This window comes from Nerophis ophidion, linkage group LG14 (assembly GCF_033978795.1).
Source record: "Nerophis ophidion isolate RoL-2023_Sa linkage group LG14, RoL_Noph_v1.0, whole genome shotgun sequence".
NCBI lineage: Eukaryota > Metazoa > Chordata > Actinopteri > Syngnathiformes > Syngnathidae > Nerophis > Nerophis ophidion.
This window is the reverse complement of record NC_084624.1, coordinates 10,084,344-10,086,229: the sequence shown is the minus strand read 5'-3', so window position 1 is coordinate 10,086,229 and position 1,886 is coordinate 10,084,344. Positions and strand designations below refer to the sequence as shown.

The 1,886-nt window shown below is 44.2% G+C and overlaps 1 protein-coding gene across 3 annotated transcripts in view; it reads right to left on the bottom strand.

Moving 5' to 3' along the window:
• Positions 1–1,044: 1,044 nt before the first annotated feature.
• crsp7 (cofactor required for Sp1 transcriptional activation, subunit 7) overlaps positions 1,045–1,886 on the bottom strand; it is a 15,539-nt gene continuing 14,697 nt past the window's right edge. For all 3 annotated transcript variants that reach the window (XM_061919809.1, XM_061919808.1, XM_061919810.1), the window contains exon 3: positions 1,045–1,886. This exon is cut by the window's right edge and continues 975 nt beyond it. In XM_061919809.1, coding sequence (XP_061775793.1) covers positions 1,224–1,886 — 663 coding nt within the window. In that variant the 3' untranslated portion in view covers positions 1,045–1,223.

Genomic DNA, 1,886 nt, shown 5'->3' with positions numbered 1-1,886 from the left:
TGAAATACGTGGAACTATTCCTTAGCATAACAAAATAAAATGGACTGAGTTATGCTATGTGTTTTAAAGTTTTGGAACCATTAACGCTAGCAAAAGTTATTCCGATGTTGAATAAACCCTCCGAAATTTATTAATATGAAATACGTGGATACTAATTTTTAGCATAACAAAATAAAAGTACCGAGTTATGTACGTGTTTCAAATTTAATGCTGACAAAAGTTCTTCCGATGTTGGATAAACCCTCAGAATTTATTAATATGAAATACGTGGATACTACTTCTTACATAACTCTCAACATTTTATTTTGTTATGCTATGAGTTTCAAAGTTTCGGAACTATTAACGCTACGAAAAGGTCTTCCGATGTTGAGTAAACTGTCTGAATTTATCAATATGAAATAGGTGGATACTACTTCTTAGCATAACAAAACAAAATGTAGAGTCATGTACGTGTCTCAAATTTTTGCAACCATTAACGTGAGCAAAAGTTCTTCCGATGTTGAATAAACCCTCGGAATTTAAACTTTAAGAAAGTTTTTTCGGTGAGCGAGGGCGATAAGGCAGGACTGTGGAATGTTGAGACACCAAAGCAAAGAACAATCATGAGCTTGAAGATCAGACGGACAACACTGCGACGCCACACAGAAAACGCGGACGTGATGGGAGTACAGCAGATGTACTGGTCCAAATAAATAGCCGTGTACATGACAAAAACAAAAAAAAAACAAAGTATAATTTACTTTTATAATTCACATAAAGCTTCTCATATCCGCCAGTTATGCTCCTCACAGCAAAGGTGCCGGCCCACCCTCATGGTCGCCCTACATTGTAGAAACCAAAAATGGTAGAAAACAAAAATAACGGGAGGGCAGTATTTTCCCGGTCGGGCGGAAATATGGTGGCAAGTTTTTCTGCCCTCCTTTCTTTGTCTTCTGAGCGAGTAGCAGCCATCTGCAACTTGGGCCTGATCCTTCCATGTGGCTTTCAGCTTGGGGGGGGCAAAAAAAAAAAAAAATTCAAAATAAAAAGGAAAGCAGCCCTTGATATCAAACACAAATATTATTTTTAATTTGTCATCTTTTTTTTATACCAAAATCTCTCAATCACAGAAAGAAGAGGAGGCACGGGAGGGGTGGGAGAGTTTAGCAGGCCTGGCTTCTGCCCAACTCACAGTGGACAAACAAAATCACAAACGATCTCGTCAGGAGTGAAAAAAGGACCCCTTAGTCTAGGCAAACGTACGGCAGGATGTTCAGTTTGCTTTCGTCCCCGTGAGGGTCCAACGATATGCACTCTGTCCAGTCGTACCAAGTGCCCTTGGTGTCCAAACACCCATTGACCCCGGGCCAATGCTGGCTTTGTACCCTGTCCAGGTCCTCCCCGCCTACGTCCCGAGTCACGCCAGGTAAATCTTCCGCCGGGCTATCCGCCTGCAAAACGTGCATTTTCCTGGGCTCTTTTACGCCCTTGTCGTCCCGCTTCAGGTATTCGGACATGAAGAAATGTGCGCTCGGGGCCTGGACCCCGGACGACGTGAGCACGTTGCTCTGAAGGTTCAAGTAGGACTGGATGATTTCATTTCTGGACAGCTCTTTCCAGTTTGTTTGGTGGAAAGGGTTGGGGCCCGGGCCTGGCGCCGGGGTCTGTGGTACAGTGCTTTCAGTTCTCTGCCTGGACTCAACAGGGGGCTCGGGGGTAGGGGGTTCCTCGGTTTGAGAAGGTTCTTTATGGACTATGGGTTTGATCTGACCCGTGACCGGGTCAAACGTTAGCCGACGTTCTTTTAACCGCACTGGCTTCGTTGTGTCTTCTACTTTCTGTCCGTCTAAATTGACGGAATAGTCCCGAGAGCGGTACTTTTTCCTTTTATACTCCGAGGCCGAAGT